At 37.3% G+C, this 27,627-nt stretch overlaps 1 protein-coding gene across 2 annotated transcripts in view; it reads left to right on the top strand.

Moving 5' to 3' along the window:
* Positions 1–4,597: 4,597 nt before the first annotated feature.
* The window catches only part of MED23 (mediator complex subunit 23), a 52,345-nt gene continuing 29,315 nt past the window's right edge, over positions 4,598–27,627 (top strand). Inside the window, exons 1-13 of one of the 2 annotated variants that reach the window (XM_060616681.3) lie at positions 4,598–4,840; positions 5,182–5,213; positions 5,376–5,463; positions 8,115–8,239; positions 9,248–9,359; positions 11,097–11,195; positions 11,796–11,897; positions 12,482–12,551; positions 14,030–14,142; positions 15,607–15,702; positions 16,249–16,266; positions 21,343–21,543; positions 23,128–23,271. In XM_060616681.3, coding sequence (XP_060472664.1) covers positions 4,793–4,840; positions 5,182–5,213; positions 5,376–5,463; positions 8,115–8,239; positions 9,248–9,359; positions 11,097–11,195; positions 11,796–11,897; positions 12,482–12,551; positions 14,030–14,142; positions 15,607–15,702; positions 16,249–16,266; positions 21,343–21,543; positions 23,128–23,271 — 1,248 coding nt within the window. In that variant the 5' untranslated portion in view covers positions 4,598–4,792. The remainder of the gene's footprint in view (positions 4,841–5,181; positions 5,214–5,375; positions 5,464–8,114; positions 8,240–9,247; positions 9,360–11,096; positions 11,196–11,795; positions 11,898–12,481; positions 12,552–14,029; positions 14,143–15,606; positions 15,703–16,248; positions 16,267–21,342; positions 21,544–23,127; positions 23,272–27,627) is intronic. The other variant, XM_060616682.3, reaches the window with a different exon arrangement.

The following is a 27,627-nucleotide window of genomic DNA, read 5'->3' as shown; positions in this document are numbered from 1 at the left end:
GATCGAAAACCAAGAGCCGGACACTTAACCGACTGAGTTACCCAAGCACCTCTCCCATCTTTTAAATTTATATTACAGTTTTCCTACACAACTTGAACGCTGCTAATGGTCCCAGCCATCTTAGAGTGAAGGAGTTCTAAAAAGCGCATAAATTCCCAAGAGCTATTGATGCTTGATAGCTTACCGCATGCCTGATGCTAGACTGAATCCTTTGAACACATTCACTTCTCTTACCCACAGGACTTAGGTGTTTTGCAGATAGTAAAATTGAAGCTTCAAGAAATGAAGGGGTTTGCTACTTGTTTAGTTAAGTGGGATGTGTCAGGATATGAACCTAGGCTATCTAATGCCAGAGTCCATTTGTCTTGAGTGAGTGAGTGAGTGTGTGTGTAACTACAACTATATATGTAGACTCAGGTCACTCAGAAAGATTGACACGGGAGCTTAACAGACTCTTCCAGTCTTTGTGTCATCTCCATTCCATGTGAAAACCCCATATTTGCATAGGGGAGACTGTTCTCAGGTTAATTAACTGTACTTATCGCTCTAGAATCTAGAAAGAACAGACTTCCAGCATTCCTGGTCTAGCATCCTCTACCCTGCTCCTGTCATCCATGTGCAATGGTTCATGCCCCAGAAGTAGGTCAAAGCTGCCCGCCTCAAAAACCACCAAATGCTGATTCCTCACCAATGGGATTTTTATGGGTAAGCTAATGGGATTTTCATTTCATTGATGACTCCGTGAGATAATTTATCTGATTGGAACCTGGAACCCAGCCTACTCTCCACACCTTCCTTTACAATATCAATAGTCTTTCATTCATCATTTATTCATTCATTCATTTTATGACATTATACTACAATTTGGAATAGAAAACATGACTATACAGACGATGCCTTTATGTTGCTCACAGACTTATGGAGTATTCCTCCTCTCTACTTCCTTCCTCCCAAGGTCCTAAACGACTTCATCTCTACCCTCAACATGTAGGGTTTCTGACTCCCCATTACATTTGCTATCTCCATTCCTTAGGGAGGTAGGTGTACCCCCAGACCCTCAAATCTAGCCCAGTATTTCTTCTAAACCATATGCTTATTATTATTTTTTGTGTCTTTCTTATAACTTATAAACCCAAAGCAGTCATCTCATCAGCTGCTGACTCAGACTCCACACTGTGGCTTTCAGGGCCCTCCAATTCTGAAAGGTGTCTACCCTGGCCTCACCCTCCGGGCTGATCAAACTGTTTATCTTGAGTCCAGCACTAACAATGATCTGAATGTACCAGCTTTTTTTCAGAGATGTCCTGGCTGTTCTCAGTTCGTTCCAGTCTTGCTGGTCACCTCTATTTTCATTTCTGCCTTTGTTTCCTGACTTAGTGACTGTTCCCAGCACCAAGCCTCCACCTTGAACCAATCTAGTTGCACTGGTTTGACCATTAGCACATTTCCCTAGGTGCCGTTTTAATTTGCACTTTCACTCAGTCTGCTTTGACCTGCTCCCGGTAATATCCTTCCTGCTGAAGGCTTGGTCATCTTTGAGGAAAACTAAGACAGTTGATACATTACTCTTTCAAGCATATCTCCAACCAGTCCTTTCCTTGTATGCTTTTTTTCCCCCCCTTCTAGTGAGCGTTTAGTGATTTGACATTTTCTGCTAAGGAAATTATATGCCATTTTATAGAAATTTCAAGCTAAGGATTTAGAGGAATATTTTAATTGAATGGACTGATTCTTGGTTATGGCATACAGAATTAACAAAACCACTCTGTCACTGAGGACTGGTATCATTAAATACTGCTGAAAAAGTAAAAGACCTAAATAAATGGAGAGATCCACTGTGTTTGTGGACTAAAAGACTCAATATTATTTAGGTATCAATTATCCCCAAATTATTCTATAGATTCAATTTAATCCCAATAAAAATTCTAGGTGGTTTTTTTTTTTTTTTTTTTTGGTCAAATTGAGAAGCTGATTCTAAAATTTATATGGAAATGCAAAGACATAGGGGCGCCTGAGTGGCTCAGTTGGTAAAGCAACCAACTCTTGGTTTCCGCTCAGACCATGATCCCAGGGTCCGGAGATAGAGCCCCGCTTTGGGAGTGCTGGGAGCGGAGCCTACATTGAGATTTTCTCTCTCCCTCCCTCTGCCTTTCCCCCACTCACATGCATGTACTCTCTCTCTTTCAAAAATAAATAATTAAAATTAAAAAAAAAATTTTTTAAAAATTCAGAATGAGAAACGAGTAATATATTTGGGGTTCCTGAGTGGCTCAGTCCATTGAGCATCCAACTCTTGATTTAGGTTCAGGTCATGATCCAAGGATCCTGGGTTCCAGGCCCTCCTCTGGCTCCTCGCTGAGCATGAAGCCTGCTTAAGATACTCTCTCTCTCTCTCTCTCTCTCTCTCTCTCCTCTTTCTCTTCCCCCCTTTCTCTCTCAACAAAAAACATTAAAAAAGAAATGAGCAAAGGACCTAGAATAACCAAAATAAGCTTGAAAAAAATAATAAAACTGGAGAACTTAGGCTACCCTATTTTGAGACTTGCTAATAACCTACAGCAATTGAGACAATATGATACTGGCATAACAGTTGGAACCCTCACACATTTGTTGTATTAGAATATAAAAATGGTAAAAACCATTTTAGGGAACTGTTTGGCAATTTATTATAAAATTAAACATATACTTCCCATATGACCCCAAAATTGTATTCCTAGGCATTTACCTAAGAGAAAAGATAACATATGTCTGGTTGAAGACTTGTTCAAGAATGTTTATAGCAACTTTATTCAAATTATTCAAAAACTGAGAATAATCTAAATGCCTCCTAACAGGTGAATTGATAAATAATCTGTAGTATACTACAGATTGACATACATGGATGGTTCTCCAAATATAAAGTTATGTGAAAGAAGCTAGGCACAAAAGAATACATACTGTGTGATTCCAGTTATATAAACTTCAAGAACATGCAAATTAATTCATAGTTACATAAGTTAAAACAGTGTTTGGGGGTTTGGCTGCAAAGGAACACCAGGAACTTCCTGGTGTGATAAATATACTCCATCTCTTCACTGAATTGGCAGTTGGACCAGTGTAAACATTTGTCAAGATTCATGGATCTGTACATGCAAAATGTATGTATTTCATTGTTTATAGATTACACATCAAATGAAGAAATTAATATCAGGGGAAACACATGAAGGTATAGGAATAGATGGTCAATTTTTATTCAAAGGATGGAACATCAGCAAGCATGTTATAAAAATTAATTTGTATTTGGTTATAAAAAAATATAATTCTTTCTTGACCATTCTTCCTTTTTAACTATACAAGCCCTGGCCAATATTGAGATTTTGAGCATTTGCTAACACACTCATTTGGAAACAGAGTGAAAGCCTGGAAATCTGCTAGACAGTAACTGAAAACTATCTTAAAAGTGTATCTGGGGCCGTCCGGGTGGCTCAGTCGGTTAAGGGTCCGACTCTTGATTTCGGGTCAGGTCATGATCTCAAGGTTCTTGACATCAAGTCCTGCATTGGCTGTGCTGACAGGCTGACAGCGGGAACCTGCTTGGGATTCTCTCTCTCTCCCCTTCTCCTTGTCTCTGCCCCTCCTCACCCCAAACAAACTTAAGAAAAGGTGCATCTGATCAAAGATAGTCCAAAATAAGATAGTCTGTTTAGCACACAAAAATAACTCTGGTCTGTCATTCTTCTAGCTTGGATATTTTACAAAATTGATTAATGCATTATGGTTCATTAAGTACCTAACATTGTGTCTAGCTCTGAGCAAAGGGTGAACAAATATTTCATAAATGAAGTACTCCACTACTTATGCACCAAGGTGTTAAATGAAGATAAAGAAGAGACCCTAAATCAGCTTAACTGAGGAGGTCAGGCTTCCAGGAATATGTCAAACTGATGCTTGAAAAAATAAAGTGGTGAGTGAGGGGTACACTCCACAGTGCACTTAGCCACTGATTTGACCATGCCAGTAGATCAGCCTTCCTATTTGCCAACCCTTCTCCACCCCTACCCTCACCAAAGAGGCTAGGTATTCAGTAATAGGTAATAAATAACATTTATTATTTTATATGATTATAACTAAAAATGGTAGATATTATTATTTGATTATTCTAATTAAAAATCAGTAATAATGCGTTCATTTATTTTTTCAACCTTTTTTGAAAGCCTGCTATGTGTCACACACTGTGCAAGTCACTGAAGTTACCGTACTTGAGAAGATAAGGTCCCTGTCGTCAAGAAAGGTGTGGTCTCAAATCCAGGCTCCAGAAAGTCAGCAGGTGACAGACATCATGTTCACCTAGGTTGCAGGAGGAGCATTTCTCGCTGGCTGCCATTCCCTGGGCTCCAAGCTTTTTTCCTTCCCAGGAGCCAAAAGCACTAGCCCTGAGCCGAAAGCATCTTCCGCTCCAGCCGGGAGGTGGCGACCTGCAGCAGACGACGCCTCGGGATACTTAGGTTCAAAGCTCCACTTGGGGGCGCTCTCGTCTGGCTCGCAGGCTGGCCTTCTCCACCGGCGGAACATTTGGCTGGGTCTCTGGTTTCTGCAGGTTTCATAACCCGCACGCACCCGGCACTTCCGGGCTTCCGGGCAGACTCCTGCGGTTTGGTGGGCCTCGAAAGGGGATCCTTTCCGCTGAGCGCTAGAGAAAGCGACTCCTGAGAGCCCAGGTTTCCGGCGGGCGTCTCCGCCCCTCTGCCCCTCAATTCCCGGAGCTCGGGTCTAACCCGGGCCGCTCGCTGGGCGTCCTAGGAAGGCAGGGGCGATGGTCCAAATGGAGACGCAACTGCAGAGCATTTTTGAGGACGTGGTGGTGAGTGGAGCCACCAGGGATAAAGGGCAGTGGCCGGGCGAGGGGGACACTCGGTGGCTGACTCAAGGAACCCGGCCCAGGCAACCTGTCCCCTTCCTCTCCTTTGTTGTGACACCGTGCAGGTCCGCAAGGGTTTAGGAATCTCCAACAGCTGTCAACTTCAAAGTCGCCTTTGAAATCCACAATACCCTTCGTGACAGACCAGGCCGGGATTGTTATTTTGTGTGTGTCTCTGATTGAGTTGATTTGTCCTATGTTACATTGTAGTGTTTTTCTCGAGGTCCCTCCTTTTTTCTTCTTCTTTTGTTTGTTTTACATCGTTTACTTTTTGTTTTTTACAGAAAACGGAAATTATAGAAGAGGCTTTTCCTGGGTGAGTATATATGCATGGCAGATTTTTGTGTTTTTACATGAGTGTATTTTTGTAAGATTTTACTTTGGTTTGTCTTGGAGATATGTAAGATCCATAAGATTCTGGTTATGTTGAATTACCGTTTTAGAACTAGTAGCAAATAATCTGACTTTTGTGTTTTAGAATGTTTATGGACACCCCTGAAGATGAAAAAACAAAACTAATTAGCTGTTTGGGGGCCTTCAGACAGTTTTGGGGTGGTCTTTCTCAGGTGAGCACTGCATTTTTACGACATTCAGCTGATGATTTTTGATGCCTTCTTTTTTACATTATTTTGTTGTTGCTGTTAAGGTATTTCTGGAAAGGGAGAAATAAGTTTGTCAATACTTTTTATTTGTATATTCGGGCTTCCATTTGTTTCCATTTGTATTCTTCTAGTGGAGAACCAGTACTGAGAAGTCAAGTTGATAACAGCACAGTGTGAGATGTCTTTAAAAATCTACCCCATGTTAGATTATATAAAACCATTTTCATCCTATTTTGATTTATTTGGTGCAAGGGAAAAGAGCTGTGGTAGAAGTGTAAAAGATACAAATTTCATTCATTTTCTCAACAAAGGAGCTACAAAGCATTGATACAAAGATACTATGATCAAAGATACTAAAGTAAAGGTACAAAAAAATGCCACAATAAGGATACTATAATAAAGATACTAAGATATTACAATAAAAACGAGGAAAGGAGCAGCAAAACTTAGTAACAAAGAACAGTCACCAGAAAATATGTTCATGAAAAAGACAAAATGTGTGATCCTTAAAGAGCTGCTGTTCCGGTAGTGTATTATCTTCTCATGGTGAATTATTTGTAGGAAAATGAGAACCGTTCCCATTTAAGCCACTGGTGATAAGACTTGCTGCTCAAACATGGGTTACATAATGGCATATATTCTCTTTTTTTTAATTTTTTTTTTTTTTTATTAGAGACCCTGAGAGGAGGAGAGGGGCAGAGGGACAGAGGGGGAGAAAGAGACAGAGAGAGAGTGTCTTAAGCAGGCTCTGTGCTCAGCACACAGCCCGATGCTAAACTTGATTACTTGACCCTGAGATCATGACCTGAGCCAAAATCAAGAGTCGGATGCTCAACTGACTGAGCCACCCAGGCGCCCCGGCATATATTCATTTAAAAAAAAAAAAATGTTTTAATTACTTTCTAATAGGTAATATATTCATATGACTCCAAATGCAAAAGGTACCAAAAAGGGGGACCCTACGAATAGTCTGCCTTCTATCTTTCTTAACTTAATCACCTACTTTTTCATGTCAGCAGCCAGTATCCCCAGTTTGTTGCCTTCTGGAAGTATTTTACACATGTAGAATCAATTTTTATAAAACATTCATATAATGTGTACACTGTTCATTAGCACCTTTTTTCCTCTTACTATTAAATTCTGAAAGTAATTCTACATTAATCCATTGAAAGTTACTTCTGCCTTTCATACAGTAGCATAATCCATTATATGACTGTACCTTCCTTTATTTAACCAGTCTCCTACTGAGTGACATTTAGGTTATTTCTTAGGTTATTTAAACAATACTAAATGAATAACAATACTTTAAACAGTACTAAAATGAATAATATTCTGCATAGGACACTGTGCAGAATAAATTCCTGAAAGTAGTATTGGTAGGTTAGAGGGTATGTCTATTTATAATTTTTATACAGATTGCCTAATAGCTTTTCCTAAGGGTCATACCAGGCAAGGGGAGAATAAGCATACCTGTTCCCAGCCTCACAGTAGGGTGTTAATGAATGTTTCTTGATGTTTACCAGTCTAAAACAGGAGAAATTATATGTCATCATGGTTTATTTTGCATTTCTCTAATATCGAACATCTTTTCAACATATTTTAATTTTTAAATAATTTATTAAACATTTTATTTTAATTTGGGTTAAGGATGGCCTGTGTGTTCAAGAAGTTTATATTCTAATGGGGGAGCCAGGAAGAAAATAGATATTTCTTTTTTTTTTTTTTTTAAGTTTTTTATTTATTTATTTATTTATTTATTTATTTTTGAGACAGAGACAGAGCATGAACGGGGGAGGGTCAGAGAGAGGGAGACACAGAATCTGAAACAGGCTCCAGGCTCTGAGCTGTCAGCACAGAGCCCGACGCGGGGCTCAAACTCACGGACTGCGAGATCGTGACCTGAGCCGAAGTCGGCTGCTTAACCAACTGAGCCACCCAGGCGCCCCAGAAAATAGATATTTCTAAATCATCATTATATTTTCAACAATAGAAGTGTGTTTGAGGGACAGTAGTAGTGCAGAAGAGGAGGACATGTAGGTCCCTCTTGAGGGTATCCTAGAAGACAAACTGATATGGGTACTACATTTTGGTATCAGGTTATACAAGTCTAGAAATTTGATATGTCATTGGATTCATAATTAGGCTCTTAGGGATTAGATTTCACACAATTCTCATGAGGCTGATATACTGACTCACAGTGGATCCCCACCCCACCCCCCTCCCCCAGCCCAATGACAGGAATTTTTATATCTGCCATTAAGGGCATTGCTTACAATTTCTTACACAGTACACAGTCTTTGTTAGCGCTTTCTACTGACCATGAAAATACTAAGAAAATCTTACTCCCTCTGGCAGTCTCATGTAATAAAAATAGTGGGAATTTAATCTATAGAATTGTATTGATTTTAAGTTTAATATGACTGAAATACTAAATCTGAATTTTTTCATTTTGTCTTTTTTTTTTAATTGTTTTCATTCATGAATGTTTATAGTGGAGTATTTCATTCATAGTCTTGATATACTCCCAGGTATATTAGCTATTTGTTAGCTCTGTATATGGCTATATATAAAATATCACTTTGGACCTAAAATATAATCATTTTTTAATTTTCCAGGAATCTCATGAACAGTGCATCCAGTGGATTGTTAAATTTATTCATGGCCAGCATAGTCCTAAAAGAATTTCTTTTCTTTATGACTGCTTAGCGATGGCAGTGGAGACTGGTCTCCTTCCACCCAGGTATGTTCACTGATAGAGCAATCCAAAGAGTTTTTTTTTATTAATATTTGGAAATTGATCCAGGTTGTTATAATAGAGTAAAAGAATGAAAAAGGAGGTTAGGCTCAACAAGTAATCCTTCATAAAACGTCAGGTTTTAGTTTCTAGCATATAGTATTCTTAGAATTGTGTACATAAAAGCTCAAAACCAGGCGGGCTTTGCCTTTCAACTCAGGAGCTAGGATCACTTAACTTTTCCTGCACAATGAACTACATGAACACATTGTGACTTAAAACAATAATAACCCTCTTATTAACACTCATGGTTGCAGTGATTGACTGAGTTCAGTAGGCAGTTTTTCTCAGGATCTTGAGATTGCAGTCGGATGGTAGCTATGGCTATAGTTATCACAAAGGTTTTCCCATTCATGTCTGGTGGTTGATGCCTGGCTGTTATCTGAGACTCTAGCTGGGGCTATCATCTGGAATCTACACATGCCCTCTCCTTGTGATCTGGACTTTCTCACAGCATGATGGCACCCAACACAAGCATTCAAAAGAAGGCTAGACAGAAGCTACATTACCTTGCCTTGGATGTCATAAGCGCCCCTTTTGCCATAATCTTAGGCCTGCCCAGATTTTAGGGAAGAGAGTGTAGACCCTTCTCCCACCTCTTCATGGGAGTAGTGTCAGTGTCACACTTTAAAAGAGCGTGTGGGATTGAAAATCTTGTTTCAGTCATCTTGGAAAAATACAATCTACCGCAAACTGATAGATGATAAGCATTTCATCTATAGTTTCTGGTAGATTTCTGTCTAGCAAGAATATACACAATATTATCGTGTTCAGTTTTGTGTTCTGTCTTTCACTTAAGTGAAAAAAATGTACATAATTTTTTAAAGTACGTTTGAAAAGTAATGTTCCTTTCGCAGAAACACTATGATAAATACACAGAATACACAGACCTTGGCTGTTAGAGAATTTGAAAAATTCTGTTATGTAACTGGAATGGGTATTCTTATTTTCTAGGATGGTTTGTGAATCCCTGATAAACTCTGACACACTGGAATGGGAAAGAACGCAGCTTTGGGCCTTAACATTTAAACTAGTTCGGAAAATAATTGGGGGAGTGGATTACAAGGTATTTTTTCCTAATTATAAAAAGTAATCACTTTCAGACATGATTGATTTTTAGTGTGTAGATCTTAATTTCAGATGGAATAAATGAAATGGAAGCATTTATTTTTTGTTGTATTTCCTAAAGGAACTTAAAATTGCTCAGTGTTTCCCATAGCTTCTCTGCTCTCCTCCCAACATTCTTTTTATTTTTAAATTAAAAAAAATTTTTTTTTAATGTTTATTTATTTTTGACAGAGAGAGAGACAGAGCATGAGCAGGGGAGGGCCAGAGAGAGAGAGGGAGACACAGAATCCGAAGCAGGCTCCAGGCTCTGAGCTGTCAGCACAGAGCTCGACGCGGGGCTCGAACTCACGGACCGCGAGATCATGACCTGAGCCGAAGTCGGCCGCTTAACCGACTGAGCCACCCAGGCAGCCCTCTCCTCCCAACATTCTTAAAAATTCCAGTCCTAATATATATGATGAGTAGGGAAGTCACCAGCAGATTCTGTTGCCTTTTCATGTCACAGATCTTACAATGTTGCGCCCCTTTCAAATGAAAGAGCACAGAGCAGGGGCATGTGAAACCATGAAGGGATGTAGTCATCAGCTGCTAAAGGGAGCAAGCCCTGTTTCACCTCTGCTTTGACCTCCTTTGACCATATATGCTTCAGCGCTCTTCTCTTGACCCAGAATAACAGCACACACTCTCACTGTGTCTCGTAATACAACTCAGGGTCTCCCTTGCTGCAAACACCATTCTCCTCCATTCAGACTACCTTTGTTATTGTCCTTTTTGAAAGGATTGCCATTGTCTGACCCTAGGCTTTATCTGTATTATCTGTATTTTCTCTAATCAGAAATGACTTAAACTGCCTAATTATTGATCTGCATCATGATTTCATACAAAATTAATTCTAAGAAACTTTTTTATTTCTTTCTTTCTTTTTTTAATTTTCTCTTTACTTACACTTCACTTTCCTTAGCAGGTTTACTTGGAGTTTTTGCTTTCTTCACTTGATCTTAGCCAAAAAGCCGAGAAACAATGGAGTTTTTGCTTTCTAATTTGTAGGATGCCTTATAATTTTTTTTCTAATTTCTTTCATGTGTATGTTTTGTCTCTTTTTTGCAAGACTGATCACACAGTTTATACTCAATAAATGCATGTTAAATGAAATTTTTTCTCTATATATCTGATTCTGCTCTGAAATAAGGCAACTAGTAATAGATAGGAGATGACCAATTAACAGAATAGCCTTATTGGATAAGTTTGAGTGATTAGGTATGTGATAGATGAGAAGGGGGAGTAAAGTTAGAATACGACAAAGCGAGTAAGCAGAAGGGATCACCTGCCAGAAAATTTAATATTATGGCCCATGTCTCAGAGTGTTTTCGAGTTCTATTTAAATATATTTTTGTAAGCTCAAATTAAACTTTTTGGACTCTCATAATAATAGAAAGTGTAGTAATGTTGTGAGGGTCCGAAAAACTTAGCAGAGTGTGGACTGATTTTTATTTGTAAGTGACTTTCTTTGTTCATTCATATTGTAGGACATTCTTTAGAATTCTGTTTTGCAACATGACTCTTCTCTTGGGTTAATGTTAGGGACTTAAATGTTAGCTCTGATTCAGAAAAATTGAAAATGTGACATTGAAGGTAACATTTTTTTCTGATTATGTGATGTTGAAATTTTTAGGTGTTTTAACCTAGCACGGGGGGCACTACTTAGTTTTAACCTATGAGTTTTTTCTTATATCAGGGTGTTCGAGATCTCTTAAAAGTGATTTTGGAGAAAATCTTGACAATTCCCAATACAGTGAGCTCAGCTGTTGTACAGCAGCTTCTAGCAGCAAGAGAGGTAATTTAGGACATGTTTGCAATTCATTGATCATAATCTCAAAAAAGTCTATTTTTATATAGATCTGTGCCTTTAAAACATATGGTAGTTTGTGAACTGTTCCATTTGGGTACTTCTACAAAAATCACTTCTAGTTTTACTGTTTATTATATTTTTATGATATGATTAAAATGTATTTTACTTTTATTGTATTTCTAATGAAAATTTTAATTAAGTCATAGCTTTTAATTATGAAAACAATATAGACTTAAAGTATTTTCAGCTGTTACAAGACAATAGCCTGTGGACCACTGAAAGATCTTTGTGCTTAGTGACTAATGTTGCAAGAGTTGTTACTTTGATCTGTTGCTTTCCTCTTAGAGGCTACCAATATTTAAAGCAAGGTTATTTACTAACATCCATTTCATTGTCCATTAATCTTCATTTTTAGAGATTCTTCACATATAAATGAATTCTTTTATGCTATAGTGTAAGCCCATTAAACCCATAATATCATATCCTTGCTTTTAATATCTTTGTTCTTGTTGCCACTGTTGCATATAAAGGGCTTATCTGTGGAACTAATCAAGAACAATAACATTGTTCTTTTATTTTTCTTAGGTTATAGCATATATCTTGGAAAGAAATGCCTGTCTATTACCAGCCTATTTTGCAGTCACAGAGATCAGGAAACTATATCCTGAGGGAAAACTTCCACACTGGGTAAATCTGATATTTTCTATATTTTTTAATAGAAATTTTAATCAAAAATAGTTATATTAATCTAATTTTTGTGGGTTTTTTTACTTATTTTTTTAAAAATTTACATCCAAATTAGTTAGCATATAGTGCAACAATGATTTCAAGAGTAGATTCCTTAGTGCCCTTACCCATTTAGCCCATCCCCCCTCCCACAACCCCTCCCGTTATATTAATCTAATTTTTGTGTGCTTATTTTCAAAATGGTCACTTTTATCCTGAGATAAAATGTGCTTTTTTTTTATCATTATAATGTATTTGTTTTATTTTTCTGCTATCTTCTTGAGACAGTTTCTATATCATGTGTTAAAATATACCAGCTTCATCAAATAGCTAAGGACATGGTGGTATGATTTGGCTTAATTCAGGGACAGATGAACTGGGAAGTAATTCTTTGTAAGGAAGTATAAGAGGACTAACTTTTGAGTCATTTTTATATGCTAGGTATTGTATTAAATCTTAACATATTGTCTCATTTTATATAAATGATGGTTATATTCAGAGCAGTCTTGATTTTATTTTTGTACTTGTTTTTGTTTTGTTTTTAGTTACTTGGAAACTTGGTATCAGACTTTGTGGATACCTTCAGGCCCACAGCAAGGATAAACTCCATTTGTGGTAGGATTATAATTTAAAATACACTAAATAATACCTGGTTTTTAGTCAGCTACTGAACAAAATTTGCAGATGTACCTTACACATGTCCTAGTGGTTTGTTATTTTGATAATTCTGTAGAAGCTTAATAATAGCCATTTCCTTGTTTTCAGGTACTTTTTGTGTTGAGTGTAGGGAGGAAAACACAGGTGTCTGGACTAGGTCTAAGCTTCAGGTGGAATCATTCTAGAAGATGTTTTTCCTGGTGAAAAGAGGGAACTTTTATTAGAGCTAGTAAAGCCCCATGGAATCTCCAGGCAACTAGAAGTCTCATCCGATCTGTCCCTCTCTGGCCATAGTACACAAGACTATCAGGTTCTTTCAGCCCATTCCAATTCACACTTTTGTTCTATACTTCATTTCTTTTGTTTTTCATTTTTTCATGTTTTGTTAGACTCTCGGAATTTTTTTATTTATTTTTTCCTTAGATTGTTCTTTTTGAGAAAAAGAGAGAGAACAGGGGAGGGGCAGAGAAAGAGAATCTGAAGCAGTCTCCACTATCAGCACTGAGCCTGATGCAGGACTTGATCTCACAACCCTGAGATTATGACCTAAGCTGAAATCAGGAGTAGGACATTTAACTGACTTAGCCACCCAGGCACCCCTCAGAATTTTCTTTTAAAAATAATCATGTGATTTGGCAATTTGTGCAGTGCGCAGCAGTGTTTGGGTATATAGACCATTATTTAGTTGATGACCAAATTTTCAGCACTTCTTTTGAGTCAGGTGCTATTCTAGATTGGAAATACAAAAATAAAGCAAACAGACACTAGACAGATAGTTCTCAGACGTCTAGCTTTTGTAACTGAGTGGATATTGGTACCATTTAATGAATTCTAGAAGTGGTGCAGATTTGAGAAGCATGATGAGTTCAACTTAAGATGTGTTAAGTTTGAGGTGCCTGTGGGACATCCAAGTGACAATATTCATTAGGCAGTCGGGTATCTGAGTTGATGGTCATATGCTACATCTAAGGCCTCTAGGAACATCATGTGTAAAGTGAATCGTGTTGACCCTAGACTAGAGATCTGTAAACTTTTTCTATAAATGGTGATATAGTAAATATTTTAGGCTTTAGGAACCATTCAGTCTGTTGGAACTCCTCGGCTCTGTCATTGTGGTGCAAAAGCATCAGTGTTCCAGTAAGACTTTACAAAAACAGGCGGCAAGCTGCATCTGGCCCACGGATTATAGTTTGCTATCTCTAACCTAGATACTTGGACAAATGTAACATTTTTGAATTTGGAATGTCTGTACAATTGGTCTTCGACCATCTGGACTAAAAATAATCAAAGAAAATTCCCGAAATTTAACTACAAGCTTTTTACAATCAGTGTCTGATTCAGCCCAGATATTTATTAAATATTCACAGAATGATCAAAGGACCAGGCATTTCTGTGTTCATGTTTACTTAAAAACATTTTTTTTGTAATACATACAGGCCGCTGCAGCCTTCTGCCAGTTGTAAATAACTCGGGAGCCATTTGTAACTCGTGGAAATTGGATCCTGCAACTCTTCGTTTTCCCTTGAAAGGCCTCTTGCCATATGATAAGGTATGTAGATAAATATAATGGAATTTTCAATCCATCTAACAGCCTTCATCCTGGATTATTTGATGTGTTGTGCTAAATTATCTCTTCATAGGCTGAAGAAGTACATATTTAATGAAAAATTGTGGTTTATCATGTGATTCTAGTATCCAATTATTCCCTGTGGTTTTTGATATTGTGGATGTTTATGCTCCAGTGGACAAAGCACATAGACTAAGAAAACTGAATCTTTAAGTAGAATCCTTGTTTTTATTCTTCCTTTACAAAGTGAGGACCAAAAATGAATTTGTGTGGTTCTTAAAATTCGAAGAGTGAGCCTCTCCTTTGTTAGATTTTTTATTTTTATTTTTTTAAGTTTCTTTAAGTAATCTCTACACCCAACATGGGGCTTGAACTCACAACCCTAAGATCAAGAGTCACATGCTCTTCTGACTGAGCCAGCCAGGTGCCCTGACTTTTGTTAGATTTTTTAAAGAGGGGATGGAAAGGACAAAAGTGAAATAGAGTATTCTCAAAGGAAAAAAATCTATAAGTATCAATAAAATGAAGCATGACATACAGATACAACACTATACTGAAATTTGATAGATTCATTATAGTATGGTTGAAATGGTTATAGAGCAGGGTATGGGGAAGACTAGATATTTTTCATGTAAATGTTTCGTGTCAAAAATGATGTACAGAGTGATTAGGAAACTTGCTCAGAAGTGAGGAGAGTGAATAGTGAAACTAAGGTCACAATTCTGAGTTCTCGGCATATTATTAGTCAGCAAACTTTGGAATGTGAAAGAGTGGTAAACTACATGGAATTTATAGTTACCATGAGAGCAATGATATTGAAAATAGATAAATAACTTATGCACTTACTGTATGCCCAGCACTAAGAACTTTTTTGCAATAACCCTTATTCTCGACTATCGTCTTAGTGTCTCCATTATACATATGATGCAACTGAGACAGAGTGGGGTAGCAGTTTGGCTAAGGCCCCTTGTTTAGGAAATGGTAGAGTCAGTATTTGAACTCAGACAATCTGATTCCAGAATCTACACTCTTAACCCCTTTACTATCAAGTCATTTTCCTCCAAATTTGGAAGTAGTGTTTATATTAACACTATGAAAGTGATTGGAAACTGCCTCCATTCCTTTGGTTAGATTTCTGAGCAGAAGATTCTTTCCTTACAGTGATGCTTAAGACTTTCATGTGACTGTAACTGAAGTCATTTCAAAATTTAGCCTCTGTATGACCTTGGGCAAGTCCCTTCATCTCAGTTTTATCACCTATGAAATGAGGGGTGGGGTCAGATTAACTGTAAGCACTAAAATCCTATGATTTTTTTCCACTAGATACTGCCTACTGTATGAAGGTAACAAGTGCCTTTAGTGGATTTTTTTTATCCCAATTTCAAATTATTTGAATTAACATTTACTTTGATCTTGAAGCAATAATTTTTTTTATTTTCTTTAAAGGATCTGTTTGAACCACAGACTGCTTTGTTGAGATATGTATTGGAGCAGCCTTATTCCAGGGATATGGTCTGCAATATGCTAGGTTTAAATAAGCAGGTACTGTACTATGCTGGAATCCTAGTAAATTCTGCATAGAATCTGCACTATTCTTTTCTCTTTTCTTTGCTAGAGCTAACTGAGCAAAACAGTTAAGAACTATTTGGTGATTTTTTTTTTTTTAATATGTGGTTTATTAAACAATGAATTGTTCCTATCATTTATATATTGCTTTAAAAATGTTTAAATTAAAAAGGAGATATTTTAAAAGTTGGTTTATTTTGCATTGCTTTTTTTTCTATAAGGCCAGTTTCAAGTATACCTTTTGCCAGAGAAACCTACACATGACTTAACCATAATTTTTGACTTTTTTGTTGTTTGGGTGCCTATTTTTATAACCCTTGGTATCTTCAGCGTGGCCTGGCTGCTGATTTTTTCCCCCCTTTTTGGTGTATGTTTGTTTTTGGTGGTTTAACATGTGGGAGGGTTTGTGCTGACTCTGGGTTCCTTGAGGCTGGCCTCATAGTCACTGTTTTGTCTTTTCTTTTTTTCTTCCTTTATTTTTGTTCTGTCCTGTCTTGTCCTGCCCATCCTCCAATGCTCTAGACCTTGAACATTGCTCAGGTATGTTCACAACCTTACTGTTGTATTGTGACTAACGATACGCTGGCCGCTTTGTAGCCACTGATTCCATTTAGAGAATACATGTATGGTCGGGGCTTGAAATTGGCAGGACCATGCTGAGACCAAGGCCACTAAAACGAATTTCTTCTTGGGATATGAGAGTTGTTTTTGGTGGATTGTTTTTGGTTTTGGTTTTTGGTGTTTGTTTTTTTATATTCTTTTTTTTTCTTTTTTCTTTTTTCCTTTTTTTTTTTTTTTAACAAAAAGAGACAACACCTGGCACACAATAACACCTGTCACTTTTTGATGGGTGGTTTTTCCTTCCCACTCCATTTTCCTTTTTTTTTTTTTTTCTTTTTTTATACTTTAGGGCTAAAGCTCGCCTTGTGGAATTTTCAGACATGGAAAGATTTGTGGTGGCCTTTATCTTTCCGGATTATTAAAACATAAATAAATAACATCTATAAAACTATTTACATTGCTTTGCCTTAAAACAAAAACAAATTAAAAACAAAACAAAAAAGAGGGAAAAGTACTTTACTAGAGATACGTTATTTTAAAAGTTGGAGTGGTAAACTTTATGCAGGGAAGGTTTTTTTGGAAACATGGGGATTGACTAAGAAATGTCACACTCTTAGGTGACCCCACACCTGCTTGACAAACACCCTTCTTTGTCAGTCTTTGCCAGAAGTGTCCTCCTCCTAGAGTGGGCTCCTTGCAATTGAAGCTCACCTGTGGTGGGAGAAAAACACTATGGCCAAACTTTACGAACCAAACTCTTATACAGTCCCAAGTCTGTTCCAGGACTTTTCACCTTTGAGATTTTAAGCAAAATAGTGGTTCCAATTATTTTTGTTAAAAATTTTTGAGCCCAACATATTAAAATAGACCAGCTTTTTGATTTTAAAAAGACGTTCTTGTCTAGGTTACATAAAATAGCGTTACTGTTTGCAATACTATAGTGAAGGTTGTGCCAGTGCTTCCATTTATAAAGCCCTATTTTTAAGGACATATAGCTTGGCCATAAAACTTGCTCAGTGTTGAAACTTTGCATGCCAAACCTCACCCTAGTAGCAGTATCTCTTTTATTATTTTAAGTTTTTTCTTCTGAAAAATTTACCAAGTTTCCTTGTTTGGACAAGCCTATGTTCATGTGAAACTGAACTGCCTCACACTACAGTACCTGACAGTCACTTCACACAATCTGTCAATTTAACATCTTAAATAGCAAGTCATTATTTCTGATCAGCTTTCACTTGAGTTAGAGGTAAGTATTCAGCCAACTTTGAAAGAATGCTTCATGCTATGTCTTAAAACTAATTTTTGCAATGAACTTTAAGTCATACTTGACTCAATTTTTTTTTTTTACAGTTTGGTGGATAAATGTACCCATGGTCATTTGAGCTGCGAGTACCTTCCCCCAGATAGCCTTAGCTATCATTAGCTTTTTTCTCTTGGGATGCAGCTCTTCTCAGACTAGAAATTGACAAAACAATTCATAGAAGAGTATTTCTGATTTGATTATTTTAATAACAAGTTTCAACCTAAAAAAAGTTTATGACTAAGACATAAATCCGTAAAAAATAAAGTTTATAATGGAAATGCTGACAGAACATTATTAGTATTGGTCCCACTGTAAACATTGTCAAAAGTTCACAATTCATCAGTAATTGTTTGGTACAAAACTCTGTAGTGAATGGACTTGTAGATGGAAGATATATGCTGAACTGACTTGATATATTAATTTTACCACCTGGAAAGTAGAGTAGAAAGTGAGAATACAAAGTATAAGGCATATGATTAAAAATAAACAAGTTATCTTATCACATCTTTTATCATTACAGAACTATATCCTGCACTATACTTTCTTGTCCTTTCTCTAGCAATGCAATAATTTACTCAAAGCTTGAAACTTTTTAAGAGCTGTCCATATTGCATTTTCCAGTAGGAATTGGGCTATATTTTATCCTAAAGTTGGTCACATTCAAAAAGTCGTAAATAGCCCAGTTCTGTGACCAGCAAGGTGGAGTGTTCCCAGTGGAAGAATCCTGTTTTATATGTTCACACAGCTTCATGTTCTTTCTGCCCAAGAAGAACATCATATAACAGATACACCCCTCAAGCTTTTATGTGGTGGTGTGTGAACTCTGGCCACCCTGAGACAGTGATAGACCAATCACTCAATTATCTTTGAAAGGCACCATTGAAAGTGGTATTAACTGGCATAGGGCTGATTGGCAGAGAATATGATAAATAACGTACAAAGGGATTTTTATTCCCAACTTGTCCTGAATAGGTATTGCTCTAAAATTGATTTCTAGCACTGAAATAATGGTTTGAAATTAACTTAAGCCCACCTAAGTACAGTATGTTAAAATTTTGCCACAAAAGCAGTACCAGAACTGTTACATCAAAAGGGTCAGGGGCCACTTAATCTAGGATATGGTTACTTGGACTGAAAAGCATTATCATTTTCCACTTGAAATAGTGGTGGGAAAGAATCAGGGGCATGAGTGGAGGTCAATGTTAGTATTTCTATTAATGCCTTGTGCCTCCTTTTTAGCTTTTACCAAAGCTGAACATTTTAAATAAGTTTCCAATACAGTTTGAACTATCATGCAGAAATTGAAATGGTAAAATATTGAACTTAGATTCTTAATGTTAAAACAAGTTTTAACTAAATATTCATGTAAATATATAAACTAGCTAATTCAACTAAATGCCTAGATCTCGAAGGATTAAATTTACAGAAGCTTTCAGAAAGCATGTTGTGAACAGCCATAGAGCATCCATTGGCTTACAGAAGTATCATAGCCTAGTGATTGATAATCTTTATCAGATCATTAAACTGCTTTACAAATTTTCATTTGTTCCACTTTGTAAAATAATATACATGGTGGAGAGTATTAATTTTAATGTACTTATTTTTTAGTAATGAAAACTAAAGCCAAACTTACTATTCTAAAGTAGTTAGCGTAGATCATTTTATATTTCAACAGGGGTTTGTTTTTTTTTTTTTTTGTATTAATAAAATTGGCAAATAAACAGAGGAACTAACCTATCTTGAAACTTGGTTTGAGAAATATCCTTGGCTTTCATCAAAACACCTGGGAAACACAGAGTTAATCCTGATAAATGTTCTGGCACACTCAGACGCCAGGGCATTAGGTGTCATAGAGATTCCAGGCTGATTTAATTCTTAACAGAAAACTTAGAGGGAATTTGAATTGTGGTATGTATTGAAAGATCGTCAGCTTTAACTGTAAATTTCCTAGTTGTTCTTACTTTGTCAAAATCTTAATATTTTTGGTTTTCCTCTTTAAGTCATTAACTGTATGACTATTACTACACCCTAGAAATATGTAGGTAAAAGTCTGGTTTTTTAAAGACACACAGCTAATACTAAAAAGGGAAACTCCAAAATGACTCAGGTGCTAAAAACCAATTTTATTTAGTTTGCTCTTTTTTCCCCGAAGCAGACTGATGGAAGACCATCATGGATGGAGGAGTAGATGACAAATTGGTTAGTTTCCAAACTAGAAGGAAATTCCCATCAGTAATGAAAAATTCCTACTGGAAATCCTGGCTTTACTTCTTTTCACAAATTTTTCTGACTCTTGTAATACTTTGAATGATTTCACTCTAAATTTGTGTTGTCTGACACATTCCTTAGGTTGTTGGTGGTTGGCAGAACTAGTGAATTTCAAGCCCTGTACACAGTAGTTTTGCATGCTGATTTAAGAAATAGTTCGTAGTGTTGTCTGTTGCACTTTGCTCTGCTTCATAATGATAATTACATTTGGAGGGAAAGTACTGTAGTCCCAACTGGTGGTGTTAATATTGCTATTTGTAAACCTGTAATGTGGTTGAACTGTGATCATGGCATTGTGTTTTGGAAAAAATATGAAACAACCATTGATGCTTACTGTTTCGGATAGATGTTTGTTTTATTTGCATGCTTTAAGAAAGTGCAGCTATATTGGAGCTTTACAAGTTTGGAGCTGGCAAAGAGCATGCAAAAGAGGGGATGCTATTCATTATGTTTTGTTTTTTTCCCAAATCCGTCCCCATTTTGCATTTTTTCCCTAAATTTAAAGAAATCATATCCCTTTTTCATGGCAAAAGACTAATCACATCTAAAGCTTAGAAGGAAAGCATCTGTATTAGTAATTGTATTCACTAGAAAGGCTTCCAACTGCCTGGCTATTAAGTCATATAACATATTTTATAAAAGAAATATGAAAATGGCTTAAAATATGGCTTAACATATTTCTTTTGGTAAAAGCATATTTTTTAAATCACTTTAAAAGCATAAATCTTTTTGCCTCTAGAAAGGGAAGTTGCATTTTCATTTTAGTGTTTAAATTCAATTCTTTTTCTTGTTTTAGATTTTAAAATAGTCTAATTTGAAATTAAAGCTGCATTATGTTTGGCTTTTAAGAAGGAAGAGCAGAGATTAACTTTGAGGTCGGTTATTCAGTAGAGGAAGTTTCCATTTCAATATCAGGATCAATACCACACACCGAAAAACAGATACTGAGTGTAATCTGGCAGCTATTTAGATATATCTCTGTGTGTAAAGGTACTGTAAACTTGTGGTGGTTGCTTTAAAATACATAGATTCTCACTGCCTTGTTTGTTCTCCTCACGATATTTGATTCTTGGAAATTCGGGGTTCTTCTATTTTGAGTTAGAATAGAAAATTAATACTACTATCCTCATTTCCTATGCTTTTTAAATTATCTTTTTTTCAAAGGATAAATAACTAAATTTTCTGCCTTGCAGTACCCTTTGTCAAATTGAAGCAGTGATGTCTGATGTCTGTAGTAAAAGTTAAAAGTGAATAGGAAGTCTGTTTTGTGTGAGATCTGAAAAATAATCTTTGTAATGGAACTCATCCTCTATGATAATGTAACGTGATGCAGCTTTAATAGACTAAACCTAACCTTAACTTTCTAAATTCAACTTCATTCCATGCTTCTCAGCCTCTTGTTACAATTAATGCCCATTAACCGGTAAACTTCTGAAACTAACCGGGAGGCTTTTGGAATACTGTATCTAATCTCTGCCCTACAGCACAAGCAGCGTTGCCCTGTGCTGGAGGACCAGTTGGTGGATCTGGTGGTCTATGCCATGGAGCGGTCCGAGACCGAGGAGAAGTTTGACGATGGGGGCACGAGCCAACTCCTGTGGCAGCACCTCTCGAGTCAGCTCATTTTCTTTGTGCTTTTCCAGTTTGCAAGTTTCCCACATATGGTCCTTTCTCTTCATCAGAAGGTGAGTACCAACTGTCCTGTCGGAGCCACTTCACCTGTCGATTGGTCGGCTTTAGACGGGTATCGACGCTGCCTAGTGGTTTTGGCAGTGGCAGAAGCTCTGAGCCCTGATGGCCGTTTTGTTCAGTGCCTTTATGGCTTCTAAACTTTCCACTTTCTTGTCACTGTAAATATTGGTTTCAGTCATTCATTCCACATATTCATAGTGCGAGGACCAGGGGATACAAAATGAAAAGGCACTACAGTACCCTCAAGGAGCTCCTTACTCATGGGAAGATATAGCTATAAACAATTTGATTACAATAATAGTTCGCATAATGGAAGCATGTTTTCCTGCAATGGAAACAAAGGAGAATCATCCCTGTTAAAGACATCAGGAATGGCTTTAGCAAAGAGATATTGAAGACAAATAGAAATTTGCCAAGAGGAAAAGATAAGAAAGTGTTTCCATAGCAGTAAGATGATCATTTTGGAAAGGACAAAAGTGTGTGAGAATTGGAGAGAAAAATATAAATGGGGAAGTGTTAGTGAGAACAGAAAGGCAGTAAGGCAAGACCAGACGTGGAAAGCTTTATGTGGACAAACGTATTTGTTCTAATGAGTTTAGATTCTCTTTGGGCGGCAAATGAGGAGGGGAATGACCTCATCATATATACGTTGGAATAATTACTGCTAATTGCCACATGTAGGAAGATGGGGACATAAAGATGGACGGGTCCAAAGTCAGAGGCAAGGATGTTGGTAAGGGAACCTTTGCAGTGATCTGGGTGGGAGATGCTGACGGCCTAAGCCAGAAAAGAGAGGAGGAGCCCAAGACCAGAAAAGCTGAGAGGTGAATAGGACTTGGTAATGGGTAGGTAACAGAGGGAGTAACAGGAGTCTGGCATCACTCACTGGTTTCTACTTTGGCAGTGAATGAAAAAGTGGGACAATGAATCCAAAACAGGGAACACAAATGGACGAGTAAATTTGTAGAAGAGTTGGTTTTATCATAATGTTTTAGACATGTTGAATGCAAATAAATGTTGTTATAACATCTCTACAGCATGATTTTTGGGGGGAAAATTTTTCGTAAGCATTGTTAAAATCCTTCTAACCACCAGTTCCCCCCACTGCCACCCCCACCACCACTGATTTCTGTTCTAATCTACAGGAAACCAGGAAAAGTGTTTTTTGATACCCACTCCTCAAGGATTTTAAATTAAAGAAAAAAAAATCCTTTTTGTATAATGAAGTATTCCTTGTGTTTTGATGAAAGATTTTTAGCAATTATCTTATATTAAACTTGATTCTCTTGCATACATGATCAACTTAGTTATGCTCTAAAAAATTGAACTTTTGATATGTATAGTTGTTTTGGGATCAGGGAGGAACTCTATATATAATATTAAAATAAAAGGCTTTGCTTGGTGTGTCTTAAGTTGAGATTAAGTATTGTAAATGCCAAAGTGGGATGCTAACTTTCGGAGAACAGGGTTTCTCCTGTTTTTTGTGGGGGTTTTGTTTTGGTTTTTTTCCCTTTAAACTTTACTACATCCATCTCTTTAACCAGCTGTGTAGATCTGTATTTAAACATCTTTTACAGTTAGCAGGGAGAGGACTGATTAAAGGCAGAGATCATCTAATGTGGGTTCTCCTGCAATTCATTTCTGGAAGTATTCAGAAAAATGCACTCGCTGATTTTCTCCCTGTCATGAAGCTCTTTGACCTTCTGTATCCAGAAAAAGAAGTAAGTTTTACAAATTGTTAACAGTGTGATGAGGGGAGTATGTCTAATTTATATGTAAGGATTTTTGTGTGATTTTGTGAACAGGTTACCAGATTTGGAAGCTGAAAACCTGGGTTCTTTCCCAATTCTGTGACTAAAAATCATGAGATGGTACATTAGTCTCTCTTGATATTAGTTTACTCATGGAAAGTGAAGAAATTGAACTAGATTAGTTCTGAAGCTTATCTTAAATTGAACATCTATAGCAAGCTCTTTCTCTTTTTTTTTTTTTTTTTTTTTTGAGAGGGAGCATGAACAGGGGAGGGGAGGAGGGAGAGGAAGAGCAAGTATCTTCAACAGGCCCTGTGCCCAGCACGGAGTCCAACATGGGGCTCGATCTCACAGTCATGAGATCATGACCTGAAACGAAATCAAAAGTGGTATACTTAACCAACTGAGCCAGCCAGGTGTATTTCTCTGTATTCTAAGTAGGTTTACAATTTTTTAAAAGCATTAAGCTGTTTTGATCTATACAAATCATTGAATGATCAAATAACATCAGTGTCTGTTAATGTCTGTTTTTGTTTGTTTGTGAGTTTAGTATGTTCCCCCATTGTTCTGTTAGATGAGGTATTTGGGTAAAATATGGTATATATTGACGATTGCCATTTCTTTAAACACATGTTATTATGGAAATTTTTAAATGCACAAAAAAGGTAGGGTGAATAAAAAAATAAACCCCTGTGTACTCATCACCAAAAAATATTTTCTAAGTTTTTCATTAGTCTCAGGTATACAGTATAGTGATTCAACAATTCTGTATGTTAGTGCTCATCAAGATAAGCGTACTCTTATCCCCATCACCTATTTTACCCATCCCCCCACCCACCCACCTCCCCTCTGGTAGCCATCACTTTGTTCTCTATAATTAAAAGTCTATTTCTTGGTTTGTCTCTCCCTTTTTTTTTTCTTTGCTCATTTGTTTTGTTTCTTAAATTCCACATATGAGTGAAATCATATGGTATTTGTCTTTCCCTAACTGCCTTATTTCACTTAACATACTCTTTAGCTCCAACCATGTTGCAAATGACAAGATTTCATTCTTTTTTGTGACTGAATAATATTCCATCGTGTGTGTGTGTGTGTGTGTGTGTGTGTGCGCGCGCGCGCGCGCACGCCATATCTTCATTCATTCATCAGTGTACACTTGGGCTGCTTCCATAATTTGGCTGTTGTAAATAATGTTGCAGTAAGCACAGGGGTGTGTGTATCTCTTTGAATTCATGTTTTTCTGTTTTAGGGGTAAATACCTAGTAGCGTGATTACTGGATTGTAGAGTAGTTCTAACTTTTAAGGAACTTTTTGAGGAACCTCCATGCTGTCTTCCACAGTTTGCATTCCCACCAACAGTGCACCAGGGTTCCTTTTTCTCCACATCCTCACCAACACTTGTTTCTTGTGTTTTCTGTTTTGGCCATTCTGACAGGTGTGAGGTAATACATCATTGTAGTTTTTTTTTTTTTTTTTTTTTTTTTTTTTTTTTTCATTAATGCCTTTATTTATTTTTTTTTTTTAATATATGAAATTTACTGTCAAATTGGTTTCCATACAACACCCAGTGCTCATCCCAAAAGGTGCCCTCCTCAATACCCATCACCCACCCTGCCCTCCCTCCCACCCTGCCCTCCCTCCCACCCCCCATCAACCCTCAGTTTGTTCTCAGTTTTTAACAGTCTCTAATGCTTTGGCTCTCTCCCACTCTAACCTCTTTTTTTTTTTTTTTTTTTTCCTTCCCCTCCCCCATGGGTTTCTGTTATGTTTCTCAGGATCCACATAAGAGTGAAACCATATGGTATCTGTCTTTCTCTGTATGGCTTATTTCACTTAGCATCACACTCTCCAGTTCCATCCATGTTGCTACAAAAGGCCATATTTCATTTTTTCTCATTGCCACGTAGTATTCCATTGTGTATATAAACCACAATTTCTTTATCCATTCATCAGTTGATGGACATTTAGGCTCTTTCCATAATTTGGCTATTGTTGAGAGTGCCGCTATAAACATTGGGGTACAGGTGCCCCTATGCATCAGTACTCCTGTATCCCTTGGATAAATTCCTAGCAGTGCTATTGCTGGGTCATAGGGTAGGTCTATTTTTAATTTTCTGAGGAACCTCCACACTGCTTTCCAGAGCGGCTGCACCAATTTGCATTCCCACCAACAGTGCAAGAGGGTTCCTGTTTCTCCACATCCTCTCCAGCATCTATAGTCTCCTGATTTCTTCATTTTGGCCACTCTGACTGGCGTGAGGTGGTATCTGAGTGTGGTTTTGATTTGTATTTCCCTGATAAGGAGCGACGTTGAACATCTTTTCATGTGCCTGTTGGCCATCCGGATGTCTTCTTTAGAGAAGTGTCTATTCATGTTTTCTGCCCATTTCTTCACTGGGTTATTTGTTTTTCGGGTGTGGAGTTTGATGAGCTCTTTATAGATTTTGGATACTAGCCCTTTGTCCGATGTGTCATTTGCAAATATCTTTTCCCATTCCGTTGGTTGCCTTTTAGTTTTGTTGGTTGTTTCCTTTGCTGTGCAGAAGCTTTTTATCTTCATAAGGTCCCAGTAATTCACTTTTGCTTTTAATTCCCTTGCCTTTGGGGATGTGCCGAGTAAGAGATTGCTACGGCTGAGGTCAGAGAGGTCTTTTCCTGCTTTCTCCTCTACGGTTTTGATGGTTTCCTGTCTCACATTCAGGTCCTTTATCCATTTTGAGTTTATTTTTGTGAATGGTGTGAGAAAGTGGTCTAGTTTCAACCTTCTGCATGTTGCTGTCCAGTTCTCCCAGCACCATTTGTTAAAGAGACTGTCTTTTTTCCATTGGATGTTCTTTCCTGCTTTGTCAAAGATGAGTTGGCCATACGTTTGTGGGTCTAGTTCTGGGGTTTCTATTCTATTCCATTGGTCTATGTGTCTGTTTTTATGCCAATACCATGCTGTCTTGATGATGACAGCTTTGTAGTAGAGGCTAAAGTCTGGGATTGTGATGCCTCCTGCTTTGGTCTTCTTCTTCAAAATTACTTTGGCTATTCGGGGCCTTTTGTGGTTCCATATGAATTTTAGGATTGCTTGTTCTAGTTTCGAGAAGAATGCTGGTGCAATTTTGATTGGGATTGCATTGAATGTGTAGATAGCTTTGGGTAGTATTGACATTTTGACAATATTTATTCTTCCAATCCATGAGCAGGGAATGTCTTTCCATTTCTTTATATCTTCTTCAATTACCTGCATAAGCTTTCTATAGTTTTCAGCATACAGATCTTTTACATCTTTGGTTAGATTTATTCCTAGGTATTTTATGCTTCTTGGTGCAATTGTGAATGGGATCAGTTTCTTCATTTGTCTTTCTGTTGCTTCATTGTTAGTGTATAAGAATGCAACTGATTTCTGCACGTTGATTTTGTATCCTGCAACTTTGCTGAATTCATGTATCAGTTCTAGCAGACTTTTGGTGGAGTCTATCGGATTTTCCATGTATAATATCATGTCATCTGCAAAAAGCGAAAGCTTGACTTCATCTTTGCCAATTTTGATGCCTTTGATTTCCTTTTGTTGTCTGATTGCTGATGCTAGAACTTCCAGCACTATATTAAACAGCAGCGGTGACAGTGGGCATCCCTGTCGTGTTCCTGATCTCAGGGAAAAAGCTCTCAGTTTTTCCCCGTTGAGGATGATGTTAGCTGTGGGCTTTTCATAAATGGCCTTTATGATCTTTAAGTATGTTCCTTCTATCCCGACTTTCTCAAGGGTTTTTATTAAGAAAGGGTGCTGGATTTTGTCAAAGGCCTTTTCTGCATCGATTGACAGGATCATATGGTTCTTCTCTTTTTTTTTGTTAATGTGATGTATCACGTTGATCGATTTGCGAATGTTGAACCAGCCCTGCATCCCAGGAATGAATCCCACTTGATCATGGTGAATAATTCTTTTTATATGCTGTTGAATTCGATTTGCTAGTATCTTATTAAGAATTTTTGCATCCATATTCATCAGGGATATTGGCCTGTAGTTCTCTTTTTTTACTGGGTCTCTGTCTGGTTTAGGAATCAAAGTAATACTGGCTTCATAGAATGAGTCTGGAAGTTTTCCTTCCCTTTCTATTTCTTGGAATAGCTTGAGAAGGATAGGTATTATCTCTGCTTTAAATGTCTGGTAGAACTCCCCTGGGAAGCCATCTGGTCCTGGACTCTTATTTGTTGGGAGATTTTTGATAACCGATTCAATTTCTTCGCTGGTTATGGGTCTGTTCAAGCTTTCTATTTCCTCCTGATTGAGTTTTGGAAGAGTGTGGGTGTTTAGAAATTTGTCCATTTCTTCCAGGT

Source organism: Panthera onca, chromosome B2, assembly GCF_046562875.1.
Source record: "Panthera onca isolate mPanOnc1 chromosome B2, mPanOnc1 haplotype 2, whole genome shotgun sequence".
In the NCBI taxonomy this organism is placed as follows: domain Eukaryota; kingdom Metazoa; phylum Chordata; class Mammalia; order Carnivora; family Felidae; genus Panthera; species Panthera onca.
The sequence above is the reverse complement of the archived record's forward strand: the minus strand, read 5'-3'. Positions and strand labels throughout refer to the sequence as shown.